We start from the raw sequence: 25,547 nt of genomic DNA on the forward strand, positions 1-25,547 counted from the left end.
CTTCCAGATTACCTCAGTTACTAGGGGTTTAATTCTAGGAATCCACAAGGAAATAAGAACAGGAACCAGGCCTCATAGAGACAAAAGTATTGCTTAAAAAAAAGAAAAAAACTGGGAATTCCCTGGTGGTCCAGTAGTTAAGGACTCCACACTTCCACTGCAGGGGGCACGGGTTCGATTCCTGGTCAGGGAAGTAAGAGCCTGCATGCCGTGGGGCACGGCCAAAAAATTTAAATTTAATTTAATTTAATTTAAATTAAAAATAAATTAAAAATTAAAAAAACAAAACTGTCAGGACCAGTGGCCAAGTAGAATGCCATTATAGGTACAAGCATGCTTAGGTCCCAACTCCACTGCTCCACTATTACGGTGACTCAATGACCCTCTGTCACTGCCTCAGCTTCTCCTCTCACTCCTGGAGAACTTCTCCACAGAAGGCCTCTGTTCTGCTTACTACCTTCCCTGTGTGGGCCTCCCTGCTTCTGGGCTACTCTGACCATGTCCCTGTCTGTTCCATACTCAACCCTCTTTCTGGGAGAGGCTTATTGGCTCAGTGAATCAAATTCAGTCTAGAATGCGCGGCTACCCTACCAGGTCACCTCACAGGCCTCTGGGTAGCCCGTGACTGGGTCATATGGGAAGTAACCTTTTTGGCCACCTGCTAAGAGGGGCCTGTGGATAGAGCAGGCGCTTAGTGTCACGTGCAGCAGGGCTGTGAGGCATATTATCACCTATGCTGTGAACTCACTCAGGAATGAAATGGGAACCCAATAAACACATTGCTGAAAACAGCTGTACACTATTTTTGAATCCTGGAAGAAATATTTAGCAATGCTTAAATGAGCCTAATAAAACTCATGTTATCTATATTATAAAAATGCACGCAAGTTCTATTGCATGCATGTTTTTTTTCTAAGATATCAAAAAACGACGTTGTAGGGCAGTAAAGGTGGTGTGCACACTGGATGTTAAAAGTTTTAGGTTTGGAGCTTGAGCACTTCTGACTCATGGAGTACAAGGGGCAGGCAACTGCTGACCTTCCTTTCCAGAGACATCTCCAGCCTGAGGAAGGTACCGGAGAGATAAAGGAGGGAGCAGAGGCTTGGAAAGAAGGTTGGTCCTTCCACCCATCGTTCGTTCATTCATTCATTCACTCACCACACACGCACTAGACACCAGACCCTGTACTAGGAACTCCGGCTAACCAGAGCCGGCGCCTCTCCTAGTGAAATCGCAACGAAACAAGCGAGACTCGTTTCCCACGCGGAGGAGGAGCCTCCGGGCGAAGGAGGCGCGCCTTTCTCTCGCACTGAGACCTGTCCAGCCCGCCCTGTCCACCCCCCCAAGATGGCGGCCTCCCCGACGCCTACTCCGGCGCCGGCCGAGGGGGAACCTTCCCACGCCTTCGGGCTACCGCCTCGCCCCGGCCCCTCCCGGCCCGCCGGGGACTCCGCGGAGTCAAATGGCCCCGAGGCGCCGCGCCAGGAAGTCCCAGCTGGGCATCAACGCCCAGCAGCACAGCAGACCCCCCGAGCCCGCCCCGAGCCCCGCCCCGAGCCCGCCCCCCGAGCCCGCCCCCCGAGCCCCGCCCCGAGCCCGCCCCCCGAGCCCCGCCCCGAGCCCGCCCCCCGAGGCCCAAGCCGCCTGCCCGCGTCGGCGCCTGTTGACGCCACTGGGGGCGTGTCTGCGGGACCCGCGACGTCGCGACGCGTCAACAATGGCGACTGCGTCAGCGTGAGCTGGCCTCCGTTGTCAAGCGGTTTCCAGACGTTCAGGCGGGGTCCGCAGTCATCTTAGAATCGGCCGGCGGGGAGCACAAACACCTTGTGCCCTCTACCGCCGCGTTGTGGATCGAGCGGCGGTGTCAAGACCCGGCGGGACGAGCCAGGTGGGCGGCGGGGCCGGGAGCAGCGGCGCCTGCGCGCGGTGGGCTGGGGGCGGTGCGGCTGGCGAGCGGCCCTGACTTCCCGGGGGCTGCTGGGGCGCCGCGGGGAGGCGGGCGGGGAGGCGGGCGGAGGGGCGCGGGCTGAGCACGGCCAGCCTCCCTTTCTCTGTTCCCCTCCAGCGTCACTTCGGCCTCTTCGCTCTCCCGGACACTGCACCTGGGCTAAGTCGGCAACATGAGCGGCAACAACTTGGATGAGAACGACGAGTTTGAGGAGCAGTTGCGAATGCAAGGATTGTACGGAGGCAATGAGGACGGCGACACCGAGAAACATCCCGGTGGAGAAAACGATTCTTTCCAGCAGCAGCCGACTGACACCCCATACGAGTGGGACCTGGACAAGAAGGCTTGGTTCCCCAAGGTAAAAGTCGCACGGGCGCCGATGCGCAGCGGGCCCGGCTGTCCAGCCTCGCGGGGCGCTCCTTTCACGTTTTCTTTGCTGAGGTCCTGGGTTAGAGCCCCTCTGGATAGTGAGGTTTCTTTTTGTTGTGTCTGTAGCAGAACCGACGTGTAAAGGAACGGAAATCTTTAGGGAGATGGCTTCAATGTAATTTAATTATTAAGCCTTTTCCATGCCTAATAAATTTTATCTATAAAGGTTACAGTTGGTGACTGCTTTTTATTGCAAAGAGGAAAAACACCAAGAGCAAATTCAATCGATGTTAATCTCACGTAGTCTCAATCTTACTTATCTTAGGAATTCAGATGTTTAGCTGATGTGCTATGTGCAAAATTCAGCTTCTTGATTTGAAAAATTGATAAATTGATCATTCTTTACTGATTGAACTTTGCACCTCTTTATACTTGCCTACTAAATTTTGTCCCTAGACACGTATGTTTGAACCATATTACCACGGGAATATGACAAGAGGTGCACAGAATATGGATGGAAAAGATCTGAGCATATTTATTTAGAGTACTTGGAAATTGTGAAGTATTCTATTTTAGCTTGAAGGTAAAATGACTGATGTTAAGCTTGGCTCTCTAAACTTTTTGGTCAAAGTACCCTGTTAATCAAAGTCTCACGGTATGGGTGGAAAAAAAGGATACTTATCACATACTAATAGACTTGCAAGCCAGTAATACAAACTGTGTCTCCATTGTGTAATTTGAGTGTGATTTTTTAATTATTTATTTCACCTTTTTTCTTTCCCACTTTGTATTTGTGTGTATGTTCCAATCCCTCCGAATTGTTAAACTTACTCTTTCACTTGGCTGCTGGTGGTGCCAGCTAGAGCGCATATTTGGCTTCTTCAGCCTTCGGAGTACTTTAACAATCGTCTGATAATGGATTAATTTGTGGCTCTATCTTTTTACGTTATGGAAGCCCATACCTCTTCAAACTTCAAGTTTTAAATTTTCCTCATTCCTGTGTGTGCCTAACATTGATTGGTATGAAGATATAACTATATTTCTTTTGTTGTGCGATTGTGTTTTTTCCCTAAGAGCCAGGAGGATAGATGTGAGTTGGATTTGTTCTTGATTTGTTCTGACATTAAATGATAATGTGATTTAATTAGTGGCGGTGTTAAAATAGCATTTAATTTTATAATTATTAGCCCGATTCTTTACACACCAAATCAGAGTTCTACTCTTTGTGTTCTCTGCCTACAGGTATTTAAATATTTAGAGTACATATACTTTTGTTCATCCATATAGTAAAAGAAAATTTGATCTTGTTAGATTATTAGTTGACTTGGTTTTTATTCTGTTTATTGTTATCTGATACTTCCTTTGTTAATTTATTTGTAGCCTTAGTCAAGTAGACTGCAGAAGTAGTAATTTACAAATGAAACAACTAGAAAAGGTGCCAACTTAAAATGCCTTTAATAGTATCTCAGACTTTTGTGCTGATAATCCAAGTACCCATGTCTTAATTTTTTATTATTTTGTGTGTAGTTTTTCTATATAAGGTGACTGTTCTTGCATTTACACAGAAGCACTTGTATGTTAAGTTGTATAACTGAAGATGCTGTTATTTAACACTGTAAACTTTTTGCATGAGGAAATCATTTTTGAATTTATGTATGTGTGCTAAATTTCTTGTTTAGATCACTGAAGATTTTATTGCTACATATCAGGCCAATTATGGCTTTTCTAACGATGGTGCGTCTAGTTCTACTGCAAATGTCCAAGATGTCAGTGCTAGAACTGCAGAGGAACCTCCGCAAAGAAAATCCCCCGAACCCAGTGATACCAAAAAGAGGGGAGAAAAGAGAAAGACTGAATCAGGCAAGTGGATTTAGCTTGCAAACATGAGTGTAAAAATTAAAAATATGAGTGTGTGTGTATATATAGTTACTTTTTAGAGAATTATAAAATAGCTTTGACAGAATCATAAGATGGGTTTTTTAAATATTATTATTTGGGTTCCTATGTTGGCTCTCTCACTAACCTGTGGGCATCTGGTGGGCTATTTCAGTTTAGCTCAGTTCTCAGTTTCTTCCTTTGCAAAATAGAGCTGTCATTAGGAGATTATCTAAAGTTCTGTTTGTAAGGTGATTTTTTTGTGTACTTTTTGAGTTTAATTAAACTCAAGAAGTCAATTTTGCTTCAGCTTGGCCAGGTCTAACACAGTAGATTGGAGTCAGAAGCAACTTACGCCAAGGCCTAAAGTCAGTGCAAGGGTGAGGTTTTTTAAAGGAACCAAGATAAACTAGCCATCTTTTTTCAGACTGGGCTCTGAAACAAATTACTTGTCCAAAGATCCAAATACTTTGAAAACTGGACAGTGATTTGATTTAATCTGTCTTGTTCTAAAGGTAAGAAAAAGTTTCTGGAAGTTTTGAGAAACTGCCACACTGTCAGGATTTCATAATGGGACTCTTACCTTTTCTGGCATGTGTTTTATTTATTTATTCGATTTTGATTTTTAGGATGGTTTCATGTTGAAGAAGGCAGAAACACAAATGTGTATGTTTCTGGTATGTATACCTTTTTAACCACATTTAGAGTAGAAAATATTTGATTTTGAGATTTTTCACAAAGTGATTTTTAGTTTTCAGTTTCTCTAAATTCTATTTTGTATCGTTGTGTCATTATTTGTTCAGCTATTTACGTGAGTGAGGAATATGTTGTTTTTTTTTTTTTTGAAACTGAGAAAAATTAAGTGTATGTAACTTTGCGTGCCATCCTTTCTGTCTGCTTTAGGTAACTCACAGCTGTTTGCCCCTTCAGATTCATTGATACAAGGCCTAAGCAAAGCATGATTTTAATGTATATTTGAATACATTAAAACATGACATTTCTTCACGTCTGTAGATGTGAGATTTTTACATACTTTTAGAAAATCAAAATTGCGCTCATCCAAGTTATGGATTTCGAATTGATAGAATCCCTAAGTAATGCTCACCTTTGTTTTAGATGCCTTTCTAATTTTTTCCCCCTAACGTCACAGGTTTGCCTCCAGATATTACAGTGGATGAATTTATACAGCTCATGTCCAAGTTTGGCATTATTATGAGAGATCCTCAAACAGAAGAATTTAAGGTCAAGCTTTACAAAGATAATCAAGGAAATCTTAAAGGAGATGGACTTTGCTGTTATTTGAAGGTTAGTTATGTGGTCAAGTAAGTTTCTCCTATCTCTGTTTCTTTTTTTTTTTTTTTTTTTCATTTTCCTATCTCCATTTTTAACTCAGGAACCAGGGCTATAATTTTGTATAGATGATAACCAAGAGTGAGAGCTATTCAAAACAGGATGTGAAGAAAACTGTTGTTTCAGGTTGTGCTTGTGTGCATCACATTGGTAAGGTTATTCACTTGCTCTTGTAAGAAAATATGTTATCAGGTCAAGGTATTATGTAAGTCATATGACTGAGGTACTTCTCTTGTCTTAATAAAATTCTTGCTGCAAAGATCTCTTTAGGAGTGTATGCATATAATCAATGCAGAACACATTCTAAAAATCTGCAGAGAAAAGAAAGCCAGTAACATTTTATTTGCCCATTGGAATGAATTAGACCAGGGTTTGGCAAACTTCAGCCCACTGCCTGTCTTTGTAAATGAAGTTTTATTGTAACCGGGCCACACTGATTCATTTACGCATTTGTCTGTACCTCCTTTCACATTTCAACAGCAGAGTTGAGTGGTTGCAACACAGACCACAGGGCCCATACAGCCTAAAATATTTACTCACTAGCCCTTTACAAAAGTTTTCTGACCCTGAATTAGACCATAAAGATGATAACTTATGCTTACTGCTTTGAAATATATTTTGAATGAGAGAGGAGAGAGAGTGGAATTAACAGACATTTGCAGAACTTTATTTATTCATGATACCATACAGGGCATGGGGGGAAGCTCAGTGCCAAAGGCAGCCATCATTTTTGGAACACCTGTCCCCTTAGGAGCATGTGTTATGCATTACTGCACGGTACAAAAGAAATGGGCACAGTGATGGCGTGTACATGTGTCATGGAACCTGAAAATAATTACAAAGCAAAATCAAAGTGGTGAAACAACAGTACCAACATCACAAGTGTGTTGCAAGTGTACAACACTTCAGTGAAATCAGAGGGCGGGTAAGATTAAGCTGACAAGCTTTGGGGAAAATAGGTTTTTGACCTGGTTCTTGAACATGATGGGATCACACATGAGTACGACCATTATAGGAAGATATTTATGTAATTTTCAAATGTAAGGAGATTGAATGCTTTATAAGTTCTTCAAGGATTACTAAAAATCTGTGAACAGATTCTTAGGGGGTTTGATTGGGTTTTAAAATTTTGAAGAGAAAAATGGGGTTTTGACAAACTTGATATGTCAAATTTATGACCCATAAAAGTGCAAGATTGCCAAACCAATAAATTGAGTTCCAGAAGAATATAGTTAATTGTTCCAGGATCCATATTTGATTGCGTGGCTGAGTTCAGTTGTCCTTTTGAGTTCTCCTCAGGTCCTCAGATCTTTGAATCTGTGTAGAGCTGACAATTGCCCCCTTTGTATAGGACCCCGAATCCACAAGTGTGTGTAATGTTCAAGCTATCAGATAATCATCTTGTTCCCAGTATATCACAGACCTACATTTTAATTGGTGAACACAAAAGATTAAAGGCTGACTATGCTATTCCCAGTTTCTTGAGTCACCTAGTCTTTTAAGTAGGAAACTTTTAGAATTTTAAAACTGGAATGCACCTTGGAAATCACACAAGTCCATTTACCTCATAGTATAGAGGAGAAATTGAGATTCCAGGAGGCAAAACTACTATTCCAGTAATGGTATAACTTATTGAGTACCTACTGTATGCCAGTCTCTATCCTTTATGTGCCTTATTTCATTTAAATTTGTCAAGAACCCTGCAAAGAAGTTATTTCCATTCCCATTTTACAGATGAAGAAATTGGGGCTCAGGGAGCTTGAATAACTTGCCTAGGTTCACATAACTGGTTGGGGACAGCTATGTCTTACGTACACATTTTCCGATATGTGTTCTGTAGTTCTTTATTCCCATGTAGGTAGTTGCATTTAAATCTTTATTTTATGTATAGTCATCATTCATCTAAAACACTCCTGCTGAAGTTTCATTTCAGTGTGTAACTGACTGACTGTAACTTGCTTTCCCTTTACAAAGAGAGAATCTGTGGATCTTGCATTAAAACTTTTGGATGACGATGAAATTAGAGGCTACAAATTACATGTGGAGGTGGCAAAGTTTCAACTGAAAGGGGAATATGACGCTTCAAAGAAGAGGAGGAAGTGCAAAGACTACAAGAAAAAGCTGTCTATGCAACAAAAGTTTGTGGTTTTTTTTTTCCATTTTGAAAGATTTTGTATAAATATCCTAGAGTATACTTTTGGTAATAACCACCTAGTTTTTTTTTTAACGTCTTTATTGGAGTATAATTGCTTTACAATGGTGTGTTAGTTTCTGCAGTATAACAAAGTGAATCAGCTATACATATACATATATCCCCATATCCCCTCCCTCTTGTGTCTCTCTCCCACCCTCCCGATAACCACCAAGTATGCCTACAGATTATTTTTAAAGAATTTTATTTGCTATACACCTGAAACTAACACAACACTGTAAATCAACTATCCTCCAATATAAAATAAAAATTTCATTAGATCATCGGAAACCCTCAGTAATCTGTGTAGTAGGATAATTTGGCAGTGGTGGTGTTTTTCTTTTTCTGGGGTATTCATTTTTAATATAACATGGGCTTAAATGAAATAAGAAAGCCATCTCTACAGAAAATGTTGAACATCAGGTTAAGTAAGATGGTTTAGGTTTATATACCGGAGCCATTAGTTCATTTTTCATGTGGCTGGAATCAGCTACACCAGGAGCTAAATTTTTACATACAGGTTTGTTAGTAGGAGTTAGAAATTAGAAATGATAGGTTTTATCATTTTATCATGTACTGTGTGGTTGTGTATAGTATATACAGGTCATCAAGTTTCTATTATTCCCTTAATTTAATATGTTTTTTGAAATATTCTGGTTTTATGAAATGATCCAAAATGATAAGTACTTTTATCAGAGTGAATTCTAATAACACTTCTAACACTATGCTTAAACTAATGATAAAATGATCAAAGAAGCATTTAATTGTGATGTCTATAGTTTTTACAGGAATCGTTAAAATAGATACCTAAAAATTTTATAAACAAATCAGTAAGATTTAAGATAGTAACAAAGAGTGAGTAGTTTTACATATTTCAATGCAGTTTGTTCTTTATAATCGTAAAATACCAAAAAACCAATACAATTTGAACATTTTCTTGGCCTCAGTGTCTCTTCCTAGATAGTCATAGATACTAAATAATTAGCAATTTTTCAGGAGTCTCATTGGAATGTTTGTAACCAGCCAGCAGTTCTGAAAAATATATATATATTCTGGGGATTTCAGATACTGGGTCCATCTTTCACCTGCCCATTATTTTTATTGAGAAAGTTGTCATGGAGCTGTGACTAAAATATACATTGTTGTTTTGGAATCAAATAATTATCACTATTTAAGTGCTCAATAAGGGATTATTTAACTGCTCATTTTTTTTTCGCTCTGATAAATCTGAAACAAAATTCACAGCTTCTTGTTCCTGCTTTGTCGCATTAGGCAGTTGGATTGGAGACCTGAGAGAAGAGCTGGCTCATCCCGAATGCGCCACGAGCGAGTTGTCATCATCAGAAATATGTTTCATCCTATAGATTTTGAGGTAGGAAGCAGAATTCTTACTGATAGAAACATAGATATGCTTTCTTTCAAGGGAGCCCAAAGCTTGCCTCACCCCATCTTTCTCATGTCACATCCTGCACGTTCCTCTAGTCTTCAGGGTCGGAAAATGATACCAAGAATCAACTGAAGGTTTCAGATTTTCCCAGGTTTAACCCAGCATTCTTTTAATCGCATCACAGGTAAACCTGTCTAATACCTGTACCGTGGCCCCAAACAGCAGCTACTTGGTATGGGAAATGATTAAAAATATAATCTTTAAAAGATTTATGGGAGTCACTTGTGGATTTTGAGTACAGTTCAACAATGCAGGCTGATTTTGGTGGGGAGGACCAGTTTCACACTTGGAATTGAAAACTTCACTTTAGTGCTAAAAGTTTGATCCTTAAAAAACCTTAGGTTAATGAAATACAGCCCCTGACATTTGAGTAGCGAAGGTTGTTTTTTTAGGACCTAATCTTTACAAAACTCTTTAGTGGCTATTAAGAAGACTTTGTAATAATTGGTGTCCATGTAAGATTCTAGGAACAGCAAATAAAAGTGAATAAAGGAGGAAGAGCTACTAGAGAGGTTTAAGGAATATTAATTGCCATCAGGGTACCTTGTGTTATGTTCTGCCTCTTGTCCTTATCTCTGTGTTTTGGCCTAGACCGATGGGATCATTCATGGAAGAAGAATTCTTTATTCTCTGCCTGACTTCTGAAATTAATGATAACAAATTATACATAAGACAAAAAATGTTCATAATGTAAAATTTCAGATGGTTTACAAATGATCTAGTTGCACCCAAGGCCCACTCTTGTTCCTTTTGTGCAGTTAAGCAGATTTAGAGTGACAGTGTCATTTTACCCCCCTTAGAGAGGGCACCAGAATTGTCTGGTGAACTCCATCTCTGCAGATAGTGATGTGATAGGGTTTACCATGCACCTGTGGAGTCTGTGTCTTTTGAGGTCATTGGAAGATACCTGTGGTCTATTTATACTGCTTGGTGTCTCTTCTGACTAGAATCCTGAAGCATCTTGAAATACGGCAGAGCTGCTTTAGACTTGCAGTGATAATGAAGCATGTTTAAAAAATACACATGTACACATGCACACTAGATGCTTTTTGAAATGCTATCCCTGCCAGGTGGGACTTTGAAAGGCATGCATAGATGTATCATGGTATCTAGTCTACTGGGTACAACTCCAGAATTTCCTGTGATTCACCTACATTTTATTTCCTTGGTAGATAATTGGTTTTTTAATTAGGTGACCTATTACTTTCTGTGACTTGAGATCCTTGATTCACAACATTCCATACTCCTAACACTGGGACATGAATATAAATGCAAACTTAATTCATGAAGTATCTGGGCCCTGTGCAAGTTGAAGTGTATTGTGCAATTGCCTTTACATGTTTCCGCCTCCTGCCTTTGCTCGTTGAGACCCTAATTTAAGTCTAGCTATCACCCTGGGCACACTTAATTTTTCCTAGCTTAACAAATATTATTTCTTCCAAAAAGCCGCATTTATTCTTCCTTGACTTCCCACAAATTTCCTCCAGTGGATATTTTTAAAGATAAAAGTCTCATGCTTGTAAATTCTTGATAGCTTAAAGAAAAAAAAAACTTTATTGGTTTAATATAAACTTTGGAGTTATAGAACCTTTATATTAACCCTGTTTTATCTTATTCATAGCATTTATTATTATCTGAAATAACTGGATCTTCTCTGTTAGAATGTGAGCTCCATGAAAGCTGGGGCTCTTGTCTACCTGGTTTGCTGTTATATGCCCGGTGCCTAGAATCATGATTGGCCCATAGTAGGCCTTCAGTATGTATAGGAAGAAAAAGTGAGAGAATGATTGAATGAAACCCTTTTTACTCACAAGGCAGAGTGTTTTCATCCACTCAAGGAAGAAAACATTTTCTCTTTAGCATCTTTGCAAATGAAGGAAAGTTTTCAGACGGCTGCACCACAGGGGCTGGGAGTGCAGTGATGGGCTTCAGAGTTCACGGGCAGAGAAACCCTTGATGCTGTCCTTGTTTGCCCATCTGACTGGTCTGGTGTGGTCTGACGAGTTTGATGAGAGCCTGTCAGAAGTCTTGTTTTTTTGCTCAGTGTCTCGTGGGCCTGAACGTAAAAGTGCATCACTGTAGTAGACTGTCCAGTATGCTAGACTCTAGCCACATGTGGTTGAATTTAAATTAATTGAAGTGAAATAAAATGAAAGTTGAATTCCTCGGGTGTATTAGCCATGTGTGGCTAGTAGCTACCACATTGGATAATGGAGTGTTCACTTCTATTAACACAGAAAGTTCTGTTGAGCAACGCTGTTGTAGACATTATATAACTCTGGATAGAGGTGTTCAACTGGAAAACTGCTTTCATTGGACGTTTTTGGGGAGTGTTTGATTTGTCCAGAGATTCCATATGAATCTAAAGAACAGATCAGCACTGAGGTTTGTAGTAGAAGACAAAGACTGAATTGTCAGGTAACCGGGGTGTCATAAAGAAATCAGATTTTGTGGGGTGGAATACAGGCACACCTTGTTTCACTGTGCTTCGCTTAATTGCGCTTTGCAGATACTGCTTTTTTTTATTTTTACAAATTGAAGTTTTTGTAGCAACCCTGCATGGAACAAGTCTGTCACTGCCATTTTTCCAATAGCATTTGCTCACTTCATTTCTCTGTGTCACTTTTTTTGGTAATTGTCCCAGTAGTTTAAACATTTTCATTATTATTATATTTGTTATGGTGATTTGTGATCAGTGATCTTTGTTACTATGACAACTCGCTGAAGGCTCAGATGACGGCTAGCATTTTTTAGCAAAGTATTTTTAAATTAAGGCATGTCTTTTTTAAACATAATGCTATCGCACACTTAATAGACTACAGTATAGTGTAAACATAGCAGGAAAACCAAAAAAGTTCGTGTGACTTGCTTTATTGTAATATTTGCTTTATTGTGCTGGTCTGGAACCGAACATGCAATATCTCCGAGGTATACCTGTATATGTTTATTCCAGACAGTTGACTAGTGTTAGAACCAAAATACCTAGAAATACCCTTTGGTATCAGGGTGAACAGTGAAGGCTAATATTTTAAATGTAACTTTAAGGGGTTTTCAGTATTTAATTCAAAGCCTTGTTTAAAAAATTCATGCCTGGCAAATTTGAATACCAAGAGGTGAAGAACCAAAACTCAGATGCAAAGGTAGGTTTCTCATTGTGTATACTAGCACTGTCCAATAGAAGTATAATGTGAGCCACATGTGTAATTTAAATTTTTCTAGCAGCCACAATACAAAAACAACATGAAACGGGGTAAATTAATTTTTATGATGAATTTTATCTAACCCAATATATCCAAAGTATTATAATTTCAACATGTAACATAAAAATGTTAATAAGCTATGTTACATTGAAGTTTTTTTCCCCTTTGGTACTAAATTTTCAAAATCTGGTGTTTATTTCACACCTGCAGCACACCTCAATTTGGACTAGCCACATTTCAAGTGCTCGGTAGCCACGTGTGGTTAGTGGCTACTATCTTGGACAGTGTAGGTTTAGCTTGGAAAAGAATGAGAAATACGGTTTATTTCTGGGAAAAGAAAACACCACCCTGGAAAAACATTACAAGTGTTGACTGTGGAAAGTTTCAGCGTTTCAGCTGAGTTTAGTCTCAGGTCTGTTGCTTGCAAAGTGTTGTCTTTAGAAAATTTTCATGCTTAGCTACGTTTAAAGGTATTTCCCAGGGGAGAGGGTTATTATCTTTAAGCCTCATGATACTATAGAACAGTGAAGATATATTTGTTTTTCAAGCTGGTAAACATGAAAACAGAGGTCTGGGAAGTCTTTGGCTGAAATTTGATATTCTTGTAGGAAAGGCACTGAGACTTTGATAAAGAAATAAAAATGGTAATTCACCCCTCCCCCTATAGGGGGATCATGCTTAAATTTGTTAAATATTTTGAAACAGTTTTTGTTTGTTTTTAATATAACCCTGATTTCCCTTGGTAAATAAAATGGAGTTACAGTTTATCAAACTCTGAAAAAGCTTTTATTGACTGTTCATTGCATGAAAGACTGTGCCGTGTTCTGTAAGGTATTCAAAATTCAGTCAAAGGAGATTCCTGCCTGTGGAAAGCTCACAATCTGATCGGAGCTACCCCCCACACATACACCCCCATAAAAGCCACCACATGACTTTACCACATGAGTACATGGAGTTTATCTCCATTCCCCATTCCTCTCAGGCCTGAGAATTTTCTATAAAACAAATTGCCATATTCTCCACAGTTAGATTTTATAAGTGGGAGAAATCCAGAGTCCTGCCAGCTGTACTCTTAGAAGCTTCAGATTTATAGGATTTGATAGTTTTGATTTTAAATTTGATTTCAGTAACTGCCTACCAGTTGTTTATTATTGCCTTTTGACAAAACTTTAGGAAGGAGAAGCCACTTGTCATGTTTTGCTGTTCTCTTTAGTTGGTGAGGAACATATAAACCCGTGAGATAGACAAATTCATATGCTTCCTAAAAAGTGTAAGTCTGCTTCATTAGAAATTTGTAGGTAGGAGATCCTCGTTTATATTTGTAGTTGAAATTCAAATTGATAACGTAACTATTTTATGAGCCTTTTTCATGCATTGGGACTTGGAGGCAAGATGAACAGGAACCCTTATGGGGGAGCTTTACGCTGTGAGTTAAAATAGAATCGTGGAAGCACAAAGAACAATCTTAGAACACTTAGTCAATGAAAGGGATATATGTCTCCCCGTTACAGCATTTCTGTAAATAGGAATCTATGCAAAACACAAAATAAAGTTTCCTCATCGGTACAGTCGTCATGATGCCGGTGCAGAACATAGGAACTAGCAGTCTCTGACTTAATATGTGCCACAGGACTTCACCTGCTTCAGCTGCTATTATTTGTGATTTCCACTGACACTTCTCTTCCCTCTCCTTTGCCACTGCACACCCCTAGTGCTGCATACCATACTTGCCCGTTCCCCATCTTAAAGCAGGGCAGACCTGTAGTAGTAGCAGCAGCTGTGGTAGTCTAACTTCATTTGACTTTGATTTTTTTAATTTTGGAGACTGCAGACAAACAACTAACGTTAAGCAAAACCTTTTTTTTATTTGTTGGTTCGTCAAAGTTAAGAAATTTGATTCTCAGGATTTATACTTAAAGAAGGGGGCCAAGCCCATTTTAATCAAGTGTGTTTTTGCAGCATGAGCCACTGGTGCTGAACGAGATCAGAGAAGACCTTCGGGTGGAATGTTCCAAGTTTGGACAAGTTAGGAGGCTCCTCCTCTTTGATGTAAGTTCATGGCTTGGGCAAATGATTTCTAAAGCAATTTTCTTCCATTTTAATAAGTTATTACCAAATATCAGTATGCCTCCAAATTTTACGTAAATGTTTTTATGTAGTAGGTCTGTGTCTAGTGGTAGTCATCTGTAAGCAGTATTAGATAGCATAATTAGATGAACGTGGATTACAAGCGAAGGCTTTGATAGACGTGATATCCCTTGGTTATTTTCCTTTATCATCACTCTAGCGTTTATGATCAGGTGAAAAAAAGTATAAGAGACATGTGTGAGACCTTATGGTTCCCTATTTGGCCACATCTCTCCCTCTTTCTGAATTATTTCTTCTTCCATATTTGGAGAAGAACAATCAAGAAAAATACTCTCCTGTATGTTCCCCTTTTCACCTTTTTTTTACATCCAGAATCAGCACATAATAATTAAAAGAGTCACCATTTATTGATTGCATACTACAGCTACTTTACATTTATCTCATTAAGTCCTCCAAATCCTCTGAGGTAGGTAGGTGCCATTTTACCCATTTTATTTAGTTAGCCATTTTACAGATGAGGAAGTTTAGAGATTGAGCACCTTGCCCAAGGTCATTCAGCTGGTAAGTGGCAGAGCCAGGATTTAATCCCAGGGCTATTCAGCTTCAGAGTCCACATTCTTAACAGCCATACTGTTCTGCGTCTCGTTAGACAGTGTTAGCAGCAGGAACATTTCCAAGGATATCATGCTTGGTTTTTGCTAGACAATGTTAAGCTGAAGAAGCAGCTAGCTGTGTGTTACTGGCTGCAGTAAAAAGGAAGAAAGACTTCATACATAAAATCTTTAGCTCAAATGATCAGAAGGAACACTACTTCCTTACTTTGTCAAATGTATATGTTTTACTTTAAATGTTCTCATTCATTCCTTCTTTTTCTTCCTTGTCTTTCTAGAGACACCCTGATGGTGTGGCCTCTGTGTCCTTTAGGGATCCAGAGGAAGCTGATTATTGTATTCAGACCCTCAATGGAAGGTGGTTTGGTGGCCGTCAAATCACTGCCCAGGCGTGGGATGGGACTACAGATTATCAGGTGAGTTCTGCAACTGTCAAGGGCACATGAGTTGTTTCATTACCAACAAATACTGATCTAGCGGTTTTTCACATAACTTTTAAGTTCTGTTTAATCTGTTTAACAGTACTTCTTTTAAATAATCCTTTATATTCAGAGTACGGAAAGAAAAATGTTTCAATCTTTCAGTTTATAAGTCTGAAATCAGTTTATAAGTCTTGAGGCTTGCTCAGGCTAGCAATAAGAGAAGAACAAATTAAAGCGCTTCTCTTCCTTTCTGTCTTGTAAAGTACAGACAGTTCAATTATTAACTTTTTAATTGATGAGACATTTCTGCAGTGCTGTGGTATTAGGCATTTATTTAAATGATCTTAAGGTCAACTCTAGTAAATCAAGATGTAAAGTGTTGGAAACTGAAGATAGGGAATTGCTTTAATTTCCTAAAAGTGATACCTTATAAAATCAGAGTACTTTCGGCGATATTAGAAATGTTCAGAGATGCTGTTACTTCTTTTGGCCTAAAACATATTTTAATGGCAGTTTCCATGTGTACACAGGTGGAGGAGACCACGAGAGAAAGGGAGGAAAGGCTGAAAGGATGGGAGGTTTTCCTCAACACTCCCGAAGCCAACCGAGGCCTTCAGCGTTCAGATTCTGTCTGGGCTCCAGAAAGTGTGGGGCCTTCTAGAGTTAGGCATTTTTCAGAGCACCCTTGCACATCTCAAACGAATGTTCAAGAAGCCACAACTGAAATGGCATTTGAAGAACCTATAGATGAAAAGAACTTTGAAAAAACAGAAGATGGGGGAGAAGTTGAAGAAGCTGCTTCTGAAAAAGATGCTAAAGAAGGTGGCCCTGAAAAAGAGGCTGAAGAAGGCTGTCCCCAAAAAGAATCTGAAGAGAGCTGCCTCAAAAGAGAGTTTGGGGAAGGCTGTCCCAAAAGAGCGCATGAAGAAGACTTCCCCGACAGAGAGTCCGGAGAACGCAGCCCCGAGAAAGAGCATGAAGAGGGTAGTCCTAAAAAAGAGTCGGAAGAGAATGACGCAGAAAGAGAGTCCAAAAAGAAGATATGCAAAACAGATCCTGATGAGAACGGCCTTGAGCAGGAGCCTGAGGAGGAGGCCAGCCCCCAGAAGGCGGCTGAAGATGGCAGCTCAGAACAAGGGTCTGAAGAGTGCTCGGAAATTGAGTTTGAAGACGACTCCGAAAAAGAGTTAGAAGAAAACGGCCTTGAGAAAGGTTTTGAGGAAGAGGGCTCTGAGAACGAACTTAATGAAAACATTCTTGAAAAAGAGGTAGAAGAAAATAACTCTGAAAAATCAGAATTCGAAGATGACAGCTCTGAGAAAATGTTTTATGAAGAAGGCTCTGAGAAGGAGTTTGACGAAGAGTCAGATGAGAATGAAGAAGAGGAAGATGTGTATGAAAAAGTATTTGACGATGAGTCGGATGAAAAAGAGGACGAAGAAGTTGCAGAAGAAAAGGGGCTGGAAGATGTGGTTGAAAAGGACAAAGAAGACGATGCAGATGAAAAGGTGTTTGAAGATTCAGATGGAAAAGAAGATGAGGAAGATGAAGACACAGATGAAAAGGTGTTCGAAGATGACGATTCCAACGAGAAGTTATTTGATGACGATGCCAGTGACAAGTTGTTTGAAGATTCCGATGAGAGAGGGACTGTGGATGATTCAGGGAACGTTAAGGAGGAAGGGCCCCTGTCCACAGGCAGCAGCTTTGTCCTCAGTAGTGATGAGTACGATGAAGACGATGATGACATTTAATCCCTTAAACTTGCTCTGTAGAGTGATTCCTCCATCTCTGTTTCGCCTCTGCTCCAGGGTAATTACTAGTAGTGTTACATGAACGTGTGCCTAGAGGTAGGATGCCCTTAGATCAATGCAGTGAAGCGTTCGTGGTTATCTGTACTGGCCGACTTTAAATATATGTGAACAAGTCAACTGAATTCTTCTCTTTTGTCATATTTGTTAAGTGCATGCAGAATAATATTTTTTAAAGTATTCTGATTGAAGTTTGTGATATTCAAAATTTTAAAATAAGTTGTTAATATGCAGAAACAAAATTAGACCTGAGTTAAATTGCATTTTTAATTCTTGCTATTGCTTTATTCGTACTAAAGTTTGGTTTTTCTAAGGACCTGAAAAATCCCTGTAGGAGTGTCCTTGCTTCAGCTTATGATGTTACCACTGATGTCCCCATTTCCCCTCTCTAAACCAGAACATGTTACTAAAACTTATGAAGTAAAGAACACTTTGGAGTTTTTCCCTGCCCAGTCCTCGCAAGTTACTTTTATTTTTCTTTTCTACCCTCTTGCCATGAAAATTGAGTCTTAAACGTGCAAAAGTAAACTTCCCAAGGTCCACAGCTTCCATTATTGAAAATACAGAGGAAATCAGAATTCTACCGTGTACTGTTTGGGCCCCTCTAGAAGCTGATTAAAGTTACAGGACCTTTACCCAGAAAAATCTATGCATGCACTACACAATCTTTTGTATACAGTTTGGGGTGGTTCATGGATCCCCTGGAGTTTAAGAACTTTTATCCTGCATATTTCAGATTTTTGCTTTTGATTTTGTTCTAGAATTACGGTATCTAGTATATGCTAAGTTGTGTAGTCCCAATAAAAATTTGGGTCTTTCTTGATTGTGCTTTCCAAATTCAGTATTGATGAATTGACTTCTGATGTAGCATTAAGAAGTTATTCTCATAAATTAGAAGAATTAAAATAAACTGCATTGGTGCTTTCTCATTATACCGTCTGTCAGTGTAATCATTACCCTCTATAGACAGAAAAGAGTTCTTGTACTTCAGGACAGCTTTCTGAGAATGTTTTAGTTGATGTCTGGGATCTATTAGAAATCTTAGGCTTTTCACCAGGGATAAATCAGTAAAAGAGGTGAAGAAAGTTAAACATAGAAAAACTGCAAACCAAAATAGTGTTCCCTTTGAAGATAAGCCAGAAGCATTTAAACACTATATTTATTGTGTTTTACTACAATTTATTGTAATTTGTTGGAAAATTGGTTTTCTAAACGAAAGGGTAAGAATGCTTTATCTTCCATACACAGTGGTTGGAACACATAACTACAACATAAATTAGCTCTAAGCCTGTCAGAAGGAGGGCATTTTCATTCTAACTTCTTTTCCCCTGCGCATTAGTTTGGTTGATATCAAGTACTCATGCTCTTTTCATATAAACAGCCTGGAGCAAAAGTCACAAACAGCTGGAAAATGGTAAATAATTTACAAGGTGATATTGATGAGCAGACGTTAAGAGTCATGAAACACTCACCTGTTTTCTAAGCAATCAGGTTTTATTGGTCCTGAAAATGGAATTTATTGTGGAGCAACAATAACATCTTGTTATCAAAAGAAAATTGAAATGTACAGGTGGATTGTAAGCACAGCAATGCTCAACAATTACCCGACAGTTTCTAAGGAGTAATGCTCCTTAAGACTATATATATAAATTTCAAATAATGTATTCAACCCTGAGTGCATGAATCAGAAGTTGCTTCAGAGATGCCTTTGAAAGGCTTGTATGCCCTGCCCTCTGAGTCTATAAGTACCTTGTATAGGAACATACTTGAAACTTCATGTTAGAAGGTAAGAATATTACTGGTCTTGCCAATATTAATGAAATCTTTGAAATCATTACTACTTTCTACAAAAGAAACCCGACAGCAAAATTGGAGTAATTTGTTCCAAGGATCTCTTCCTTCTCAAGTAACTCTGGGCTCTTGAGCCCTGCGTTGTCAAATCTGGCCAATCTGGAAGCCACTACCTCTTCCTTTTTAGAGTGGAATCTTCTCCTGATATAAATTATTTGGTGATTCTGAGGCTTGGAGAAAAGGTGGGAGTTAGCTAGTTTTCTGAATATACCTTTCTCAAATAATGCCAAGAAGTGCTTTTGGAAGTTCCCTGGTGGTCTAGTGGTTAGTATTTGGTGCTTTCACTGCTGAGGCCCAGGTTCAGTCCCTGGTCTGGGAATTGAGATCCTGCAAGCCGAAAGGTGAGGCCAAAAAAAAAAAAAAACAAGTGCTCTTAATTAGTTTGAACAATGCCATGGCTTGGGCAACAGCGGAAGGCTTATAAATGTGCCCTTTGTGAATATTTGTCAATATTCTTATACATTATTTTTTCCTTATTGAGTCTCAGATTTACAAACTGCATGCCTTTTTTTAGACAGTCACTTCTATTCATTTAAAGTCTATTCATAAATGCTTCAGAAAAATGAGCAACTTATAAAAACAAGAAGCTGCTCTTCAAGTTGTTCTTTCTTAAAACCACTTACGCAGTAATCCAGGGAATAATTTCAAATCCCTCTATTTTTTAAAAGCACAAGTTATGAAGCACTATAAGTAATCTTGTGATATGTCCTAATAAATAAATAAAATTAGTGTAAAAAAATCTCATTATTTTTGCTTCTTACCACACTTCATTTACCTGACTGGCTTTGTTCATATTTCTCTAAGTGAAATACAACCTGATGTGAGAAAAAATGTTAAAATTATCCCTTTCTAAAATCACTAATTGCTATTGCAAATAGCCTAAATTCTTGGACACCCATTATCGCAGGGATCGATTGCTTGAGAAAAATACTTAACAGTTTAAAGTTTATTTTTAGGTGTTCAGATCTATCCTACAGACTTGTTTCGATTTTCATTTGGAACCAAGAGTATACTGTTGTTAGATACAGTACGTTCAGATAGCATCTTTAGATTGGCTTGTGTTTATAGTTTAGTTATCTGTAGCATTTCCGGGCTGTGTGATGAAGATGCAACAGTGGTCCCAGGCTAGATAAAGAAAGCTTGGCCAATAAAATCTTTTATAAATTTTTTTAAAAAAATTTAAAAAATGAAAAATAAATAATAAAATTTAAAAAATTTTTAAAGCTCAGACAGAAGCAGCACAAAGGTGACTTTTCTGCTGCCAGTATTCTACTTTTTTGCTCCCCTTTGTAATGTTTCTGCTGAAATAGCAATGATAATGTTAGAAGAGCAAAGCTCTTAAGAATAAAGCGTTTTTCAATTTGCCATTTCCAGCTTTTTCATAGAAATTTGGACTTTGATAATGATAAACCTGCAACATCTTGATGTAAAAATTTCTAGACTCAACTATGTCTAAAGTTTGAAAATGTGATATCTTGTGCTCTTGTTTTTCTTTATTTTAAAACTATCTTTTACTTTAAAAAAAATTTTTTTTTTTGGCCGTGGTGCACCCCGTGGCATGTGGGATCTTAGCTGCCCGACGAAGGATTGAACCCAGGCCCTTGGCAGTGAAAGCACGGAGTCCCAACCTCTGGACCACCAGGGAATTCCCAAAACTATCTTTTAAATGAGCAAGATAAGCTTTGGTTTTCAGGCGATTCTTAGGAAATTATAGATTAGGGTAATAAAAATTTGTGTATCATTTCAATGCTTTTTTTTTGTGGTACGCGGGCCTCTCACTGTTGTGGCCTCTCCCGTTGCGGAGCATGGGCTCCGGACGCGCAGGCTCAGCGGCCATGGCTCATGGGCCCAGGCGCTCCACGGACCGGGGCACGAACCCGTGTCCCCTGAATCGGCAGGCGGGCTCTCAACCACTGCGCCACCAGGGAAGCCCTTTCAATGCTTTTTACTATGAATATATTGCTTACCATGTTAAGATACAAGTAGTGTTAGACTATTGGTTTGGTGTATTTACACTCACTATAGCATCTATTGAATTTGATTCAGTCCATTAGCAAGTATAGATTGGGCCAGTGTGTATCTATTAATATACTAGATGAAGTGGGGCAGAAGGGGCAGTGAGAATAAAGGCAGCATTAGGCATGAACCCTCCTCAAATGGCAGCTGTCATCTATGTTGAGATAAGACAGCCAAAAAAAAAATATGGCAGTGATCCAGCAATACCATTTCTAGAGCCTAGCACCGTGCCTGGTACTTAATAGGGGCTCAAATAAATATTTGTTGAATGAATGAATGTATTCTATGGATACACTTGCACACTCCCATTCATTCATTTGAAGAGGTTCATTGGCTTTACCACCACCTTGTCATCATTTTTGTTGATTTCAATATTGGAATGAAAGACCCTGTTCTTCCCCCAGTCCTCCCACCTCAGCAGCCCAACTGTCCAAACCCCACATCTAGGAATTGTCTTTGGTTTCTCTCTCCACCTCCCACATCCAAGCCATGTTGGCTCTAACTCCAAATACATGCAACATTTGAATGCTTCTCCCCATGTCCACTTCTACCACATTTACTGCCCACAGTGCCCTGATGGCTCTCTATTTAAATGCTCCAGTCACACTTAGAATAAAGTTCAAACTCTTTACTGTGGCCTGAGCACAAAGCTCTGAGTGATCTTGCCCTGCTGCCTCTCCAGACTCATCACAATCACACTACCATCACCTTGGGTTCTCATTCCTATCCCAGGACCCTTGCACATGCCTCAGCCTGGGATGCTCTCTCCCCGGCCCATCTGGATCTCTCTCATCCTTTAGACTGCTTAAGTATCACCTGGCTTAGAAATCCTGACCGTCAGTAAACCACCCTCTTCTCCCCCTTGATGCTATTACTGTTGAATCCTTTTCACAGCAACAGATTATCTTATTTATTTACTTGCCTTCCCCACCCCCCCTTCTCCCCACCCGGCTGCCTTGCAAGCTCTGTAATAGCCATGGCTTCCTCCTGGGCTCTGCTGTCTCTCCAGTGCCTAGAACAATGACTGGCACAAAGTAGACAATCAGATATTTTTTCAGGGGTGGGAATCATCATCATGAATGTTGTATTCTGTGATAATCTCCACATTTTTAGAAAAATGTGAAGAACAAGTAGGGCAAGAGAAGGGGAGTAACAACACTTATCTGTAATATAAAACCAATGAGATAAGAATTTGAAAATACAAGACTCACAGGTAGAGTTAATCTCTATTGGGGAACATAAAAAATTTCATTTTACAGTTTATTACATTCTTTTTCTTCATCTTCATGCAGAACTGGATTTGAATCATAGCAAAAGGCCTTGGTGGGCTTCCCTGGTGGTGCAGTGGTTGAGAGTCCACCTGCCGATGCAGGGGACAAGGGTTTGTGCCCCAGTCCGGGAAGATCCCACGTGCCGCGGAGTGGCTGGGCCCGTGAGCCATGGCCGCTGAGCCTGCGCGTCCAGAGCCTGTGCTCCGCAACGGGAGAGGCCACAGCAGTGAGAGGCCCGCGTACAGAAAAAAAAAAAAAAAAAAAAGGCCTTGGTAAGATAGGTTAAGCTTTCTGACAGGACCTCTCAGTGGGAAGCTTATGGAATCCTCATTTCTGGAAATCTTCCTGGATAGAAAATGTCTTTCCTGAATGAATAGTGGAATATTTGCATTGGAAAATCCATTTATTTGATTCCTACAATGATTTCATTCTCTGACCTCCTGATGCTCTTCTTCCCTGTCATTGTATTCTCTCTACCTGCTCTGCAGACAACCGGAAATGTTACCAAAATGTTGTGTCTTTACCAACTAGTTTAGGTCTCTTCCAATCTGACTACACACATCATCACTAACCAGTAGAAGTAGCTCCATCTTTGATGAAAATGAAAAAACAAGAGCCAGATTCAAATGCAAAGGCCAGTATCACTGCAAGAGAGTAGGGATTTGGGCCAGTTGGTGAGAAGACTCTCTATTTCATATCTATATATACCAATATCTCTGTTCCAAACTCACTGTCTTAATACCGAGATACTGAGCTTCATTTCCAGTTCCACTTAGATATTGAAATCTCCCAGAATGATGACAGGGACAATGGTGAAGTAAATGAACCTCTTCAAATGAATGAATGGGAGAGTTCAAGAATATCCATGGAATACAAGAACAGGCCTGCAAATCTTAGAACTTTTTATGTCCGAGTCCCACACAATCAGGGATTCGCTTATAAAACTTTCAGAAGTACTAGTTAATCTGTTCATTCAGTGAATACAAACTATGACCCAAACATTGTTTTAGCTCTGGGAATACAGGAATGAACAAGGGGAAATTGGAGGGGAGATAGACAATGCATATATTTTTGAAAGATAAATTCAGATGGTAGATGCTGGGAACAAATCAAATCAAGATGATGTGCTAGAGCCGATTTAGTGGGGGGAGAAAATTCTTTAGGGTGGTAAGGAAGGAAGGTCACTGAGGAGATAACATTTAAGCCAGTACCTGAATGATGAGAAAGAACCTGCCAAGTGAAGAGCTGGGGAAAGATAACTCCAGAAAGAGGGAGCAGCAAACAAAAAGACTCTGAGGCATGGTTTGAGAGCCATGGAAAGGGAATGGGTTTTATTTGGAATATAATAGAAAGCAGTTAGAGGGTTGATTTTTTTTTAACTTTTTTTGGACTTGGTTTTAATTGAGGTATAGTTGAGTTACAATATTGTATTAGTTTCAGGTATAGAACAAAGTGATTCTGTTATACATATATATGTATATATCTATATTCGTTTTTTGGTTCTTTTCCATTATAGTTTATTACAAGATATTGAATATAGTTCCCTGTGCTATACAGTAAATCCTTGTTGTTTATCTATTTTTCTGTATGGTGGTGTGAATCTGTTTATCCCATACTCCCAATTTATCCCTCCCCCCCAAAAGAGTTGATTTTTAAACAGAGTGTTGGTGCAATCTGATTTATATTTTAAAGGGATCTTTTTAGGGATCTCTACTGCTGTGTAGAGAATGAACTAGAAGGAAGAGAGAAGAAAGGAGCCTATTTCAGTAGTCTGGGCAAGCAAAGATGGTGGTTTGGACTAGGGTAGTAGCTGTGGAAGAGGTGAGAAGTGATTGGATTCAGGACATTTTGCAGGTAAATATAACATGGAGACTGAGGGTGGTAAGAAGTTTGGATTTTATAAGTACAGATGTTTCTATTATAACGATGCCTCTGAAAAACTTCACATTCTGCAAAAGTGTGTGCTAAAAATAATAGGGCTTTATGGGAAAATGTAGGGTTAGGGAAAACCACTCAAAACCCAAGGAACATGGTAACCGGAGCATTAAGAAAGTAACAGCAATTCCAATGGTAGTAATAGTGGAGTTATGTCTCTATGGCATTTGTGTCCTGTATCCCCACCAGTTAATCCTTCACAGTATTAAACCCTGGGTCAGCTTCCTCCTCCAAGATATGAGTCCTTGAGGGCATTCACTTCTAATAAAGACAATCCTCAGTGAAACTAAATAAATGATTCAGGACATAGCCTTTTTACTTTTCATCATTTTACCATGGGAGAAATGCTTCTGCAGCATCTTTCTCTTCATCTGTACTCACAGCTTGGACAGATAGCTTACCACAGAAAAGACCACAGCCACTATTGAAAGAACTAAAGCAGCCACACTAGTACTAAAGGAAAGTCTCTGCAGATTTCCTGCTTTTTGCTTAGGGTCTTCGTATATTGCTCAGGCCTATTATTTTTTATTTTTTATTTTTTTGCGGTACGTGGGCCTCTCACTGTTGTGGCCTCTCCCATTGCGGGGCACAGGCTCCGGACGCGCAGGCTCAGCGGCCTTGGCTCACGGGCCCAGTCGCTCCACGGCATGTGGTATCCTCCTGGACCCGGGCACAAACCCGTGTCCCCTGCATCGGCAGGTGGACTCTCAACCACTGCGCCACTAGGGAAGTCCCAGGCCTTTTTAATGGTGAGGAAGTTGGCCACAGGTCGCTTCAAAATGTTAGCATGCTAGAAAAATGGCATGTTAACTGGCACAACTTCTGTGTTATCCCCACATCAGTCCCCTATTACTTATTAAGTAATTTCCAACACAGAAAAACACACTGTTGGAAACAGGCTATACAAAAGAAAGCCTTTGGAGCTGTTAAGCAAAGGGGTGACGTGATGTGATTTCTGCTTCAGAAAGATCACACTGACTGCTGAGAGGAGGACAAACAATGGAGGAAAAGGGCAGCCCTGAGAGACTGTTGCACTGGGCCAGGTGAGAGGTAATGGTGGTTCCGATTAGGCGAATAGCAGTAGAGATGGTGAGAAACGACTGCATTCATTCTGGATATAATTTGCTGGGAGAGGTGATAGCATTTGTTGATTGAGTGGATG

The 25,547-nt window shown here is 39.8% G+C and overlaps 1 protein-coding gene across 2 annotated transcripts in view; it reads left to right on the plus strand.

The window, feature by feature from the left end:
* The first annotated feature begins 1,692 nt into the window (after window positions 1–1,692).
* HTATSF1 (HIV-1 Tat specific factor 1) overlaps window positions 1,693–25,547 on the plus strand; it is a 76,142-nt gene continuing 52,287 nt past the window's right edge. Inside the window, exons 1-10 of one of the 2 annotated variants that reach the window (XR_014292540.1) lie at window positions 1,693–1,888; window positions 2,066–2,306; window positions 3,997–4,177; window positions 4,822–4,869; window positions 5,343–5,497; window positions 7,517–7,680; window positions 9,006–9,105; window positions 14,340–14,429; window positions 15,358–15,495; window positions 16,032–17,396. Coding sequence is in view for 1 of the 2 variants with exons in the window: in XM_082610479.1 (XP_082466605.1) it covers window positions 2,121–2,306; window positions 3,997–4,177; window positions 4,822–4,869; window positions 5,343–5,497; window positions 7,517–7,680; window positions 9,006–9,105; window positions 14,340–14,429; window positions 15,358–15,495; window positions 16,032–17,255 (2,286 nt within the window). In the remaining variant the exon portion in view is untranslated. Of the gene's footprint in view, window positions 1,889–2,065; window positions 2,307–3,996; window positions 4,178–4,821; window positions 4,870–5,342; window positions 5,498–7,516; window positions 7,681–9,005; window positions 9,106–14,339; window positions 14,430–15,357; window positions 15,496–16,031; window positions 18,255–25,547 lie in introns of those variants that run through there. The other variant, XM_082610479.1, reaches the window with a different exon arrangement.

This window comes from Mesoplodon mirus, assembly GCF_964341445.2.
Source record: "Mesoplodon mirus genome assembly, chromosome: X".
NCBI lineage: Eukaryota > Metazoa > Chordata > Mammalia > Artiodactyla > Ziphiidae > Mesoplodon > Mesoplodon mirus.